The 13,703-nt window shown below is 34.5% G+C and overlaps 1 protein-coding gene and 1 pseudogene across 1 annotated transcript; both read right to left on the bottom strand.

Annotated features, from left to right (window-relative positions):
* On the bottom strand, nt 211–3,689 carry LOC107635027 (serine/threonine-protein kinase 16-like). The gene is given in 5 exon segments (XM_016338381.2): nt 211–782; nt 784–969; nt 1,429–1,572; nt 2,444–2,586; nt 3,179–3,689. Coding segments are annotated over 5 exon segments (831 nt in total). The 5' UTR covers nt 3,384–3,689; the 3' UTR covers nt 211–629.
* LOC107635016 lies at nt 4,479–11,825 on the bottom strand (annotated as a pseudogene).

Genomic DNA, 13,703 nt, shown 5'->3' with positions numbered 1-13,703 from the left:
TAATGCAGCAAAAGATACAAAGTAGTTAGATACAGTTAGCAATAATGAGTTGGCAGAAGTCAGTTAGTTAATTTGTTAGCCGAACTGTTATACCCGTAGAACCACAATAAAGCTGTTAAACACAGACTTGACCGTTGACTCGTCCGGATATTGGGAAAGTGACTAGGTGAGCGAAAATATGAGGCTAAAAATGAAAAGAACACATCAATAAATAAGTAAATAAACCATATGCCATTTATGCGCATGAATCCTGAAGATTACAGGGAGACTGGCCATTTCATAAATTACAATAGACAAAATTATGTATAAATTACCGAAATAATAATTAAGCCCAATGCCCGACTACCTAGACTACCACAAAAAAAATATAAAGATACACATAAAAACTAAGGCAGGGAACTATTCCTTTTCTATCTATCTCAATAGATAGGGAAGGCACATGAAATTTTAACAACTGCAATGTGTAACGATGCCTCAACTGTTCTCTTAAATCTCTCCGTGTCAATAGGGACGTGGGGTTGCATAACTCAAGTACATCAACAGATGCATGGTGTAATGCCATTAAGGCAGCAAAATTGTAAAAAGTTTTAAACATAAAGCTTAAACACATACAAAAGAAAAATCAATTCTCACATTATTGCATATAATGTGCATCCTAGTGACCAAACATCAGTCCTCTCGTCTATATCACCTTGGCTTGGGCATTCCCACAGCTCCGGAGCTCGGAAAGGGGCAGAACAGTGTTCAGCTGCCCATTCCTACACAGGGGGCTGAACAAAGCACCTGCAACTGGAGTGCCTCTGATCTGGAACCAATGTGCTTCCTGGCAGGACGAGCACTGCCAAAATCCATGAGTATGGCAAGAGGCGGTTGTCCTTTTCTATGTGTTATGAGAACATTACCAGGTTTGACATCATTATGAGCATATGGAGTATCTAAACCATGCATATGCTTGAGTCCTGCACAAAGCTGTTGAGTTGATTTGTCAGGGCTAAAAGGATTTCAGAAGAAATCAAACTTTTGTCAGTTTAGAGTACTAAAGAACTCTAGAATATAAAGAAGTGTATATTGAATCAAACTAATATTTTTATTTTTTATTTTTTTATTTTAAAAAAGAAAGGTTGCTTCTTAGATTCTAAATGTAAAAGTAGTATAAAAGCAGTATAGGCCAGAGATGTCCATATTTATCCTTCAATTTGATTCTTAACAGAGAAAATAACCTATTCCAAAGAATTACTAGGTAAATACATATATGAAATTCATGACAATCAGAAAAGGATACAATAGATGTCAAACAAGTAACATATGTTTTTATCCAAAAAAAAAAAGTATCATGTGCTGAAAATCTTGAATTGCAACTATAATGCTTGAGATACCTGATCCCTGGTTATAATAAGCCAATTACATGACAGAAGAAAGTTCTTTTACCTGTCGAAAGATTTGAAGAACATCCGAGGTAGGAAAGGATTCCTTCCTGGCTTGCATTGTCTTGGTATTATCTAGCAGTGTTCCATCCAAATGAAGTGGAAATAACAAGTATGCCTCGTGGTTCCAAGATTTTTGTGGAGTAGGCTGCCAACAAAAGGGCCATGTTCAACATAAATATAAAAGCACAACAACTGTAACAAGGGAAGGAACAATTAAGTTGCAATTCACATCATTTTCATTCCCATGTAGTGAAATTATCACTTATCAACTTAGAACAATTAAGAAACTACACTAGCAATGCCACATCATACCACACAATTTATACATAATTCCAACCAAGTTTGGAAAACCAGATCTTGTAGCAGCAATAGATAAAGGTCCTTGTAAAATAGCACCATTAGTAGTGATATTATGTTTTCAAAGACATAATACCATAAGCAAGAAGCAATTCTTATCGAAATAATCCAATTTTAAAAGGTTGAATAATAGACTAGAATCAACTTTGCCATGATATGCAGGATCTCACTTGGTACATATCTCTATCCCATTACATTGAAAAGCTTTGAGAGTCTCATTCTAATCCCTTCGCAATCACATATCTCAAAAGAATTTTTGATGAGCATCCACAAGAAAAACCAGATACCCGTCCTTTTTCCATTCAAAGTGCACATAGGAAAGATGAATTACTTTCAGTTTAAACCGGTTAAAATAAAACACCAAATACTGACAGCTGAATGCTTTTTTTTTGTCAAGGCATAGTTCAAGTGCCCATAGAAGGTATCCCCTAGAAGGCATTGGATTCTACAGCCTTCATACATAGTATCTGGAAACTGCTGAATTCCAAACCCAGCAGATAGCATGTTTTCAACTTCAGGACATAAATCCAATTACATAGCCAAAGCTAAAGAACAAATATGGAGGTTGAATAAACAAACCATTTTCTTGTTTTGATGAATTTATGTTTTTGATATGATTCGGAGAGGAACGGGTGTTGACTGCTGCTGTAACTACTTACCTTGACAGAAATGATTGCATGATCGAGAAGCGGGAGCAGATTTGGGTGGTTGAACAGTGATGAAACATGGATCTCCTCCCTGACCAACTCCAGCTGCTCATTGCTCTTGATGAGGACCTTTTTCATAGCATATGTTCCGTCCTCTACATAAAAACACATCAGCAATGTATCAATTTCACTCCGCTGAATCAAATTATGTGTGCCACCTATTCAGAATCTTATAAAAAGACAAGTATTACAACAATGAAAGAGCACTTTCTTCATCCCTGATTATCAGATTCAAACTTAGAGTTGACAAAATGCAATAGAAACCCCTATTTCCAACCCTTGAATGAGCAAGGAAATATACAAAACAATCCGTATCAATCACCAAGGGGACAAACAGTATCATTTTACCACAACTACTTTCAAAATTACAGAAATGAACAATAGCGCACACACACAACTCTCTTCCAAATCGAAGCGGCAGCATTTTACAGATACAAGAAGCAGGAAGCTCGAATTAGCAATTAACTTCACCAGATCGAACGGCACCGACAAAAATCGGAGAACAAAACGGCTTCGAAGATCCAAAAAGAATCGCACATCATAACGCAATATGACCAAACTCACACAGATCACGCAGATCTGATCCATCATCGATACTATTAGACAATGCCGATTTCAGAAAACAGCAACGAAACAGCACAATTCAAAGCAATGACAAGTGAAGGAGAAAAGAGAAAAAGAGCGAACCGGAAATGTGAGAGGACTGTTTGAGCTTGGAGGAGAAACCGCCGGAGACGTTGTCGGCGGGAACGTCCTTGACGAGGAAGACATAGGCGTTGCCACCTTCACCGAGCTGCCTGACGATACGGAACCGGTTCTCGTTGATCCAAACATCTCCGCCTCCGTTAACGGAATCGTAAAGTGCGTTCAAACCAGAAAATGAACACCCCATTCTTCTTCTTCTTATTATAACACCACTCTATCTCTCTCCCTATTAGAGCGTAACGTAATGTAATGTAACCAACTGAAATCAGGTGTCCAAAACCAGAAGTCGAATTTCGAAGACCTGATTCCACGTCAAATTTTTGAGTAACGAGAGATTTGTAATTTTATATGCGTGTGTTTTGTGTGAGTCTCAGGCTTCTTTCAATTTATTATTATTATTATTATTATTTATTTTTTTATTTTGAGCTGAGTGAGCTCCAATTCTTGGATCGCGCGATTCTGGAATCTGAACCAAACACCTGTTTGTTTTCTTTTTATTTTTGGGCGCCCCTTCTTCTTTGGATGGATTTTTTCCGTTACACTCCACCCCAGTCCCCAAGTCAACCATTATTGAATTTTCTGTGCTGCTCTTTTTATTTTTTTTCTGAAATATATTTAAGGATATTGGCCTAACTTTTATTTGGCCCAATTTAATGATTTAGTCACGGTCAGAATTCAAACTTCAATTGAAACCTTACCAAAAGTTTGAAACTTAGCCAGACCAAGCCAAAGTTTTCAAAAGAATTAATTATCTTACTTTCTATGTACTATGAATAGTTGACCCAAAAAAATAAATATCATTGTATGAATAAAGTACTTTATGAAAAGAAAATTGATTTCTCCAATTAGTAATTCCATTTTGTATTTTACGAGTTAAACGAACATAATGAAATAGACGGTTAGAAGTTAGAACACAATTCTATTTCCATTGTACGTGATAATCAATCTAAAATCATATAGCAACTTCTCTTCTATATCTATTTTAAACGTAAGACCTCATTCATAGTTGGTAAATTTATCAGGTGATTTAGCTAAGATGCATCTGTGCCTAAATAGAACTATCCTAAACTACATTAAAGATTAAGAGATTTAAGAAGAAATTTGATTCTACTTTAAGGATCATATTGTATAATCCTTTAAAGATTTTGCTTCAACAGAACATACCAAACTTACATGAAATTCAATTATAACAACACCTGAGGGACGACTTGAGTTGAAAAATGAAAAAAAAAAATTCATAGATACATGGTATATCATAGTTGGAAGCATTCAAGTACCTTTACAAAGTAAAAACTAGAAATCTCTAATTTATTCATTCATTTAGATTTTCCAACTTGAAAAATGCCAGTTTACATTTTATTTCAATGCACTTAAACACACTTTTGTGCCTCTATGTGGATCAATCATTTGAAGATTAATGGAATGAACCAAGCAGTTTAATCAATGATCCAGAGACTACAAATTTCAATGCAAATACAACACTCATGTGAACAAACGTTGACAGTACTTTGCTCAAAAGACTGGTTGTTGCTGAGTAATGCAGTGTATATTTCCACCAGCTAAAACAATCTCCCTTGAACCTTCGATTCCAACAACCTAGATATTAGCCACAATTAAGAATGTCAGTAACCAAAAAAATACATCAAGAACCCCAGAGAGAGAGAGAGAGAGAGAGAGAGAGAGAACAAAACACAAATTTTGTTCTTGTACTGTATTCATTTTTTCTTCCAAAAAATTTTGAAAACCAAAAACATTGAAAATAAAATACATAAACCAAATAGACTCTTAGGTATTCAAATTTGGTATTCTTCCAGATGTTTAGGATAACGCCTTGATTCGCGAAAGCTGAAGTAATTATTGCAAATAATATTTCACTCTGAAAGGTAACCATTTGGTGAAACATTCTTCAACAAAAATAGCATTTTAACAAGCAGTTTTACTTTGTGATCTGGGAAGGCCTTTGATAGGACTCGAACAGCTTCATCGTCCCACTTCTTATCTCCGAATTGTGGTACAATGATACCTCCATTTGCAATGTAAAAGTTCACATAGGAAGCAGCAAGCCTAGTACCTGGAAGTCTTGCCTTACCATCATCACCCTGAAAAAAATAGTTATATTAGAAGTTCAGAAAAGACATTGAGTGAACTGATTCAACAGCAGTTGCATGAATATTGAATAATTTCAGTCAGAAGTGTGTAAATTAAATTCATCACTTCAGTCATCAACATTTCTCTAAGCTTGGTAGACAAGTTTTTTGGTATAATCAGTTAGCAAAGTCATCAAAAGAAACAGGATATCTCAATTTAAACTGTACACCTGATCACAAACCACCACATTCTAACAAAACAGAACTGGTTCATATCTCTGAATTTTCCATATAAACAGAGAGAAATTCCATCAAAGAAACATCACACATAATACTTGGTAGATACTATCCAACATTAGAACTTAGTATTAACCAAAATAGAGGGCTATGACTTGATATATGCCCAATCAATTTCCCATTAAGAAACAGAATGGCCTCAATACATCAAGAATTGTTATAGATGGTGACAAAACTTTGTATTAAATCTTGCAAAATATTAGCATAAGTCTTCAAATGAAATAAAATAATAAGATGATACCTTTCTTTTATAACATCCAACTTTGAAGAAATTATATTTTTTATTGACAAGACAAAAAATATGAACTTGGATGCTTACCTGCACTACTCCGGCTGCCTCTTCCTGTCATATATAGTGGTCCAGGAACATGGAGTTTAATGATTTCAAATTTTCTACCATTGGCATCAGTTTCATTAGAAAGCAGAGAATAGGCTTCCATAGATCTTTCATATTGAAGATCACTTTCATCATCAGTCCAAGACAGCAAAACCACACCAGGCCTAGTGAAACAGCACATGTTATCAATATGGCCATTAGTATCATCATCTCCTGTACAAAAGCAGCATACTTCTCAATCAGATTTTAGGGAGTGAATAACATCTAAGTATCACTTTGAACCTAAAACTTGTATCACAATATTTTTCACATCATCTCTACATAAGAGCATAAGATTCCTAGCGCAGAAATTGCTTTAATCAGTATAAATGTAATAATAACATTACATTGCAGAAAAAAAAATGTACTAATGTGTAGACGATAATAGTGAAGCTTTGGAGTCTTTAATTTACCAGCAAAAGCATATTCAAAATAACAAGATACTAATTTCCAGACAGAATGTGCATTAGAAAACACACACATTCAGATTTGAACTTATTGAACCAGAGTGGTATCATTAAATGGGTGTACAACTTGTTCTTAAGCTATATTGCATACTAAGCTGCATATTAGATTGGCCCATTTTTTATGACAAATGAAACGAGGCTTTTATTCATAAATGGAGTTATTCTTATCCAAACACCAATCCATATCAGAACATATACTGCACCTCATGATAAATGGTCTTTACAAAAATCTTTGACTACACCAAATTCAAAATTCTGATCATTATAATATCAATTCATAGGAAGATTCTTAGTCTAAAAGATCAGCAACAAGTTTATATACCATACAATCCACGGGGCAACCATATAATCTTGCTGACTCCAAGATATGTCTTAAGTTGATCCTCTATTTGGTTCTTACTCATATGAGGATTTCTGTTCTTGTTCAAGAGACACTCTTCAGTGGTAAGGCAAGTACCTGAAGCAAGAAAAGGTTGCTGAAGTTAAAAGAAGAACTTATAAATTTTGTAAGCTATATAGCTACAGAGCATTATATTCAAGCACAGTTCATTTGATCTCAGAACATATAGAAACGAAAGAATAAACTTAAACCACAAGTTCATGAACATAATTACATATAAACAATCATCCTGCCTAGTTAGCACTTAATTTATGAAAGGATTAGCACTATGAAACTACATCTTAGAGAAGTTTAAGAGCAACCTAATAGCATTTAATAAGCAGACTCATTGTCTACTTTACATCAATTATCAAAAGTGTATATTTCCTCATAATAGGGGGGAATTTATATTAAACAACAAGAAAACCAGGAATTTATATATTTTTTTTTAAAAAATTCAGCAAGCCAACAACTCTTACCTTCTCCATCAACATGTATGCTTCCGCCTTCAAGTATCATTGAATGTGAAAATCTATGAACCCTCTCAATTGCCAAAATCTAGCAAACATATGATGATAGCGAAGTCATGTAGGCATTTGCAATAGAGTAAAAGATGACAAAAATAAAAATGTTAAATATTTAACTACACACACCTTCCTAGCAACAAGGATGTCCAAACTCCAATCAGTATAACATCCATCTTCTAACCCTGGAAAAGATTTATAAACTCCATTAGCTGAACTAACAATAATGAAGACATAACATCAACAAATCATATGTACTTTATTCATTCCACAAAAGAAACAGTCTTTGTTTGGGAATAGAACGCCCAATATCAAAGGTCTTAAGTGCTTACCTCCCCAGCTATTAAAATTCCAGTCAATTCCTGCAATAGTTTGCTCTGCCTTTACAGACTCTGATCTTTTCACAACAAACTATTGAACAAAACAGAGAAAATTTTTGTCAACAATGAAAATTCTGCATGTGTAGAAATCCAAACATCTAGTATCTGACTTGATCAGAAAACTCATCCATGTATAAGGAGAAAAACTCACAGTTGGTCCGGTGTCACGAAACCAAGAATCATTCATGCTGATCTCAACGACCCTGATATGTTCAGGTAGCATTCTCCTGGCATTCTCCCACTAAAATGGCAAAGAAATTTCAAGCATCAAAAGCCCCATATCATCAGAAACAACTGAATCCACTCCTCAAGATACTAGCCAAATAATGAAAATGTCAAACAACTTCAACCAACCTGGCCAGAACTAGCACAAACAGTTACATCCTCAAATCTTGAGATTGCAGATGCTACCTTGGCAAACACATCTTGAGCAGGAACAGCATTCTCTCTCCAGTTATCTGGGCGTTCCTGTCAAATAACACCAACCTAGTACTCATAACAATCACCAAAAGACCCCAAAAGTCCACCACCAAACACTGTTTCACTAGTTTTTCAAGGCTGCCTTGGGCTGCTAAAACACGACACAAATACAAAGAGACAGGTACACAAAATTGAGAGTCTCAAGACACTAGTTTCATATATTTTCTATAGTGGACACAAATTTACAATCTCTATGTTCCTATATTTGTGTCATGTCTCAATAACAACCATCTGTGATGAGAGATGTGTGAAACCATGTTCAAAGCTATGACCATGAATTGAACCTTGTGATTACTTTTGGTGCTGTGAAGTGTCTATTTGCTTTAAGAAAAATAAGAATAGAAGAGTGTGAATTATGCAACTCACAGGCCAACCCATCCAACATTGAGTGTGAGGTTCCCACTCCGCAGGCATGTGAAATCCATGACTCGCAGGCAAGCCTTGTAGATCCATCGCAACAATCTGCCTTCACACTATCCTCTTGTGATTTTTTTCTGTGTCAAAGACTGAGACAACTGAAATAATGAAGGAAATATCTTACTTTACATCATTCAATTATATGCAACAATGAGAATCTACAGTGCTCCACCTATATTTTACATGACATTAAATTATATGAGTAAAAAAAATCTTATTAAAAAAAGTGAGTAGATCTACCCTAAAACTGCATGCATGACCTTTGCAAAAGTAATGGTTCCTAGTATAAACCTCCAAGGATAAAAACACTATCTTCAAATATAACCCAGCCACAACACTAAGAATTTGATTTTCTCTTACACATGATTTTACTATACTATTAGATTTACAAATTCAATATGAAATTACAAATTAGCAATTCATTTTGATAATGTGTGGGCAGAAAATACTGGTTAGATGACTAATTTAATTTTCTTTGCTCCAACAATCGAGATAAAAATGTAAAAAAGCAAGAGATACATGGCTACCAAAATGCATGACGGTGAATGGCAGAAGAAAAGTGTGAAATGGGAATCTGCTGATGTCAGCAAGTGGACACCATGTTAAGATAGGGCAGGCACACTTTTCGATAACACTTGTTTGAGAAGTGATTTGATATGGGTTATGGTTTTTATTGGAATAGATTCACTCGTGATAAAAACTCACATTCAGTTACGTTCACGTGAAATTAATAGTAGAGAATTATTAGATGACAATTTAGTCAAATTTGTCTAGATAATTTTTAATTGCTAACCAAGGCTATGAAAACCAAACCGGTCAAGTGATTGGTTCAATGGTTCAATTGTCTAACTGAGATCAAACTGTGGTTAATCCGATTTAAATATAAAATAAAATTGAGTAAATGGTCAAAATATCAAATTAGTCCTTGAAAGATTACTCGTTCATGTTAGTCCTTCAATCACCTCCGTTATTAACGGCATTAGAGTTTGTTGATGTGGCACGTTAAGTAACACCACAACACACCTAGTAGTCCTAATTGACGACTAATATGATAAATTTATGAAATTAGATCAAATAAACCCCAAATTGAGGGATTCCAATGCCTCAAGGTCCCCTCAATTAGGTTTTAATTTGATATAATTTCATAAACTTACCATTTAGCAGCCAATTAAGACTTATAGACGTATGCTGTAGTATCACCTAACGTGTAATACCAGCAAATTTTGATGTCGTCAAAGGAAGTGACGAAAAGACCAACGCGATTAACTTAAAATTTTTAAAGAACGAATTTGATTAAAAAAAATTCACAGACCAATTTGGAGAACAAATGATCTTTCATGAATGAATTTGACTATTTACTCAAATAAAATTATTAAAAATTTAATATATAATTTCAAGTAGTTCACATTTGAGACAAAGTAAGACAAAAAAAATACTACAAATTTTGATAATAACTATAATGAAGTTTGAGCATACTGATTGCACCTACTAACCAAAATCCTAAAATTTCAATGGATTAGGGGATTGGAGGCCCAGACTCTCCACATCTTGAGTCCTCCGAAAGAAGAATTGTTACTAAATGGCTCGGATTATAAACGTGAATGTTCTTGAGGAATAATTTCTGAATATTTGTTTTCAAATATTGCATTTGTTTTTAGTTTTAGAGAGACAAAGTACCATAAACGATGTTTTCTTTGTATGCAGATAGCCGAAGCAAAGAGAGCGTCAATTAATCAGCAAAGAAAAATCGAAGAGCTTGAAGCGCAATTGAATGAGGTGGAGGATGTTATAACCAAGGTTCTGAAAATCGAACCGGTCATCGAACCGTTCTAATCACTGGTTCACTGGTTTACTAGTCCAACCGTGATTTAACCGAAAAAATCGTTTTATAATAAAATAATAAATAAATTATAAATAAACACCCAAAAAAATACAAACATCAAAATATTATTCAAACTTTAATGTCTAGCATTTTGCCAAAACTCAGATAAATAAAACTTTATCACCATATTACCATATTTAAAAATTCATATATCCTACCTTTAGCTAAGACAAATGAATTAGAGGCAATATAATGAATTAGAGTTCAATTAATCATTGATGAAGCTAGAGGCATAATATCTAATAGAAAAATTGAATGACTTAGAATTAAAACAACACCACCAATTAAAATTTAAAATAAAGCAACAACAACAACAACAATTGAAAGTAACAGAGCCACAACACGAACAATTAAAACACAATAAAAAATTTCGCAGCAGCAAAAAACTTTTCCAAAGATTAACAAAGATTATAAAAATTTCAGGTTTTGAGGACAATTTCAGCACAATTTTTTTCAGCCCAGCTTAGTACAACAGCAGTGAACAGAGCTAATCATTCAAAGCAAGAACACAGAACAATACAAAGAACAAAAACAGGACTAAAATGAATCAACTAATCAGTAATCATTCAATCCAAAACAGAGCTAATCATTCAAGGATTCAAATTTCAATTAGTAGCACTAGCAGAATTCTCCCAAAAATATCAATGTTCTGATCAGAACTAAGAACAGAGAACGAATATTCATTAAGGTGTCCAAATCCTCATATCAAGTCTTCTACCACTAGCAAACTCAGAACACAAAAACACAATAAACAACACTTTTGATTCTAAAACTAATAAATCTCCAAAAAAATCTAGACCGATTTGAATACTCACTATTTTCAACAAAAATTAAGGCATATCAACCCTCAAATTCACATAAAGTTCACCATTTTAGAAACCAGTTCACATTTTGATACCTATTGGAAGAGGTGACAGCAAACTAAGTCCAACCAACTTCATCTCCTTCCCGCTTTAGAATCCGGCCGTCGGCGACGTCGGTGTATGGCCCTCCGCCGTGACAATCGAACACGAGACTCTCAGGACCAAGGGCTCCGGTGACGTGGAGGAGGCGCGCGGCATGGAGGAGTGAGCAGAGAAGCCATTACCTTCGATCTGAGCAGTTTGGGCAGAGTGTGAGGAAGAGCAGTTGAGTGCGACGGACGATGGCGATCAGGCGACGGACGTTGGCGATCAGGCGACGAGCACGACGACTGACGACGGTAGAAGCGCGGCTGAGCAGACGAAAACCATACGCGAATGTCGATCGCAAGGAAGAAGCTGCAATTGGTGAGACTGTGAGACTGAACAGGGGTTGGAGACCTGGAGCACGACGACAGCGCGACGGACGGCGGTAGTGCCTCACTCCTTGCGGCGTTGGTGGAGGTTAGATGGCTACGGTTTGTTTGAGGGCAAAACCAAAAAGCTCTGAAGAGGAACGTGTGAGGAGGGTGTGTTGGGGGAATGGGGGTGAGTGAGTGAAGGGGCTGAACGTGGGTTTTCTTTTTTTTTTTTTTTTAAATTAAAACCGGGCCGTTTATTAAGAACGGTCGGTTCTTGGCCAGTTCATCGGTTTTTGAGCGGTTCGTGGATGGGCAATTATTAGCTGCTGATCGAATCGTTTTTATCGCCGGTTTTCGATTGGACCAGTTCAACCGGCCAGTTCGACCCAATTTTTAGAACTATGGTTATAACAAAAACATTCCCATTAACTCAAAACAAAAACAGACCTTTACTAACTCGGAATTAACAATAAATCAACTCTATTAAAAATTAACAACAATCAACAATTAACTCAGAAAATTAACCATTAACAAAAACAAAATTAACTCATAAGTCACAAAATGTGAAAACATTTAACTCAAGAAAAATGACTCAAAACAGTAAAACAGTAGTGGAGAGAGTGAGATAAAAGAGGAGAGATGCCAAGGAGAGAACGAACCATCGCAACGCCAAGAAGAAGACAACGACAACAGAGAAATGAAGAACTTCGGCGAGAAAACGAAGGTGCCCGTGGGTTCTTTGCACGCGAGCGACGCCGACCTGAGAAGTGGGAGGCTCGGTTGAAGCTCGTTCAGGAGAAGATAGGGGTGAGCCGTGAGCGACTACTAAAGTTTAATGAAATTTTTCTGTAATGAATAAATCGATGCCATTTAGTAAATTCTTAGTAGATCAGACAAATTCTAAAAAACTAAACCGATTCACACGGTTCATCATTTAACCGTCAATTTGATCGGTTTTTTATCGGAGTTTTGCCAATTTATTTTCAATCTCAACCGAACTAACTAAAAAAATGGTTTCGGTCGACCAATGGTTCACTTTTAAAAACTATGCAGCCACATGAATAATAATATTTTAATAATTTCAGCCTCTATTTTTATTTTAAATCAAATAAATTACTGATGTATAAGACATATATACTTTATATCAAATATAATATTTAAATTTAGTTCAATCTTTATCTCTTAATTTTGGTCTCTTAATTTCAATATTTGTTCTAAATGCAACCTTACAAATCTGCATATTTTGAAATAAATATTAAGTTTGAGTAAAATAATTTTGTTTTTCAAATTAATGTCATAAAATCATACCTATCGGTAGTTGTTGTACTTGTTAGTACAGACAAACAATAATATGACAATTATTACTAATATATATATATATTTTTTTATTTTGTGTTAGTGTTACTATTTGTCCCTGGTTATTTTTTTATAGTTTAATTTTAATTATTGAGCAGGGCAATACAATTTTTTATCCCGTAAAACTTTAAAAAATTATCCACTAAATAAAAATATTTAAAAGACAATAAAAATAAAATTAAAACAGTTTAAAGTTTTTTTTTGTTTTACATTTTTAAATATTGTTAGAATAATTAATAATTTTAAATTTAATAAGTATGTAATTATAAATATTACATGTATAAAATTATAAATGTTAAATTAGATTAGATAATTTTAAATTATTAATTTTCTGGTATTACCAAAAAATAAAATACTTTTTTGTTTTTAATTTTTCGAAAACACATAGGGTGTTATCAGTAACCCTCCTCACTTCAAAAGTCACTGTTTTTTGTTTTTCCTCAAAATTGCAAACTAGCGAAGGGGAATCTAGATTAATACTTTTTTAAGATGCCGTTTATGTTGATCCCCACTATTTTTTTATATAAAACAATTAAATATTTTTATTTGCAAAAGAAACCACTAATTTATTATTGCAATATTAGAAATAAAAGATGTTTTT

Source organism: Arachis ipaensis, chromosome B01 (assembly GCF_000816755.2).
Source record: "Arachis ipaensis cultivar K30076 chromosome B01, Araip1.1, whole genome shotgun sequence".
Lineage (NCBI taxonomy): Eukaryota > Viridiplantae > Streptophyta > Magnoliopsida > Fabales > Fabaceae > Arachis > Arachis ipaensis.
The sequence above is the reverse complement of the archived record's forward strand: the minus strand, read 5'-3'. Positions and strand labels throughout refer to the sequence as shown.